Genomic DNA, 2,088 nt, shown 5'->3' on the forward strand with positions numbered 1-2,088 from the left:
TCCAATTTGTTCGGTAGTAAATTGGTTGCAATTAATTCTTCATTAAAATTGGTTGGATTGCCTTTATCTTGACATTTGATGTCGTTCTCGACATTTGAAATGTTGTTATCGACATTAAATGGCTGTTAATCTCGACGCTTGACGTTACAGTTGTCTAGAACGACAATTAGACCAAAACAAGAGATATCTCTACATTTCAACGATTTCCTTACATTTGATATGTAGTTTTCGACATTAAATAGCCGTGAAGTTTGAAATTTCATATAAACCACTAAATTTGAATCAACCCAAGTTCATATTACGTACCATCATATAAATCAAAATATGTAAACAACTAAATTCAAATCAACATAAAGCTTGATATTTCATATTGCGTACCAAAATACATGACCAAATACCACTATATAAACCACAATACATATTGCCTACCACCATATAAATCAAAATATGCAAACCACTAAATTCGAATCAACATAAAGTTCATATCCAATCACCATTATGTACCGTAAACTAAAATACACAGACTACGCATCCCTCTTACCCCTCTTCCTACCGAATCAGGTGAACAGCTTCTTTGTGTTCGCACTAGCCTTCTTCAACTTCGACGATTGAGGTCTGCATGTAGGTGGATCAGCAGTAGACGCATCAACTGTAGGTACAATGGTTGGCGCCTCTTCCACAATATAACAAGCGACGTAAACTGACCCAATAACTCCAACCCCACCTCTCGACGTTATGGACACATCAGGGATATTGCAAACAACCTCTTCGGTTGCCTCTCCGACATTCTGTTTGTCCGCAGAAATACTGGGAGTTAAAACATCACGTCGGGGCACATCTCCACCGTAATCATCATGACCAAATCCACCATACTCGTCAGCAACATTATGTTGCCCAATTTCTGTAACAACTTCATCAAACCTACGTCGGAGCACATTTATCTCATCAGTGACATGATTTCTCAAATCGCACACATGACCTCCCAGATCATTTTGGAGACTAGCAAATCTTATGTTCATCTCCTCCCTAAAATCGCCCATCCTGCTCTCAAATGCCTCCCGTTGTTCGTTCAAGAGAGCCTTATCTCATCTAAAGACACAGGCTTTTTGATGACCAGATCCTCATGCTCTTTTTCTCCACCTTCAACGTGATGCAAATTTCGATGACGAAATCTACATGTGTTGCCTCTCCGAGATTTATTTGATCGATAGTTGTTGTCATCGTTCCGTATGACCATCATTTTTAACTGGACAAGCTTGTATTTCTATTGATTAAGCAACGAGACTGTCTAGAAGGGGGTCAGCTATGTCTTCCAATGGAACTAGTCGACGAAGTACGGCTGCAATTCTTCTGCAGCAATTGGGCGTAGCATCACCCACAAGTGTACCTACAGGGGAAAGAAAAATAGGCGAAATGAAATATTATATATTGCGATAGTGTAACGCAATTATGTATGTAAATCTCTCACATGTGTCTTCTCAAAACAATCTGAATATGTGATGCGAACCCCGTAGCAACGTTGACTACGAAACCCACAACGAGATTGACGAACCCAAGAAAGCCAAATTAATCCAAGAGTTTAGGATTAACCCCAAAAGAAAGTCGAACCAAAAAACCCAACAAGAACGACGCTTGAAAGACCCCTTGATCACGCAATTCAAGAATTAAATCCGGTTATTTGAACGCCACAAGTTAACACTTGATAAGTTCGAAATTGTTCAATGAAGAACAATGAAAAGAAGACAATACGCCTCACTTTAATTCAATATCAATAATGTCAAAAAATTTTAACATTTGAATGGAAACTCCTATTTATACTAAACCTAAAAACTAGGTAAAAATCGTGCAAAAGTCGATCATAATCCCCAAAATATGGAAAAAAAAAATAAAAAACTAACAAAATATGAAAAATTACCAAAATTATAAAATTCACCAAATTTTTGGTCTGTGCGACCACATGGTTCAACCAAAAACCCATCTTAAGTTTCGGTATGCCTCCATGCGGTCGCATGGTGTTTTAGCTGTGCGGTCGCACAGGCTTGTTTTCAGCCTCCGATTTCGTCGCTTGATAACAAATTGATCCAAGTT

General features: G+C 38.4%; 1 protein-coding gene across 2 annotated transcripts; it reads right to left on the minus strand.

Moving 5' to 3' along the window:
* Positions 1 to 276: 276 nt before the first annotated feature.
* LOC111413002 lies at positions 277 to 2,088 on the minus strand. 2 transcript variants are annotated; one of them, XM_023043884.1, is made up of 2 exons: positions 1,916 to 2,088; positions 277 to 1,387 (listed from the first exon to the last, which is right to left on the minus strand). In XM_023043884.1, exon 2 carries the CDS (start codon positions 1,038 to 1,040, stop codon positions 558 to 560), a length of 483 nt encoding a protein of 160 aa, XP_022899652.1. In that variant the 5' UTR covers positions 1,041 to 1,387; positions 1,916 to 2,088; the 3' UTR covers positions 277 to 557. The 2 variants fall into 2 exon arrangements, with proteins under 2 accessions (XP_022899652.1, XP_022841412.1); XM_022985644.1 differs by lacking the exon at positions 1,916 to 2,088 and adding an exon at positions 1,469 to 1,508.

This window comes from Olea europaea, chromosome 2, assembly GCF_002742605.1.
Source record: "Olea europaea var. sylvestris chromosome 2, O_europaea_v1, whole genome shotgun sequence".
NCBI classification, from domain to species: domain Eukaryota; kingdom Viridiplantae; phylum Streptophyta; class Magnoliopsida; order Lamiales; family Oleaceae; genus Olea; species Olea europaea.

What these genes read in the sequence shown, in the direction of transcription:
- LOC111413002 (XM_023043884.1), bottom strand. Translation starts at nt 1,040, where the DNA reads ATGGGCGATTTTAGGGAGGAGATGAACATAAGATTTGCTAGTCTCCAA.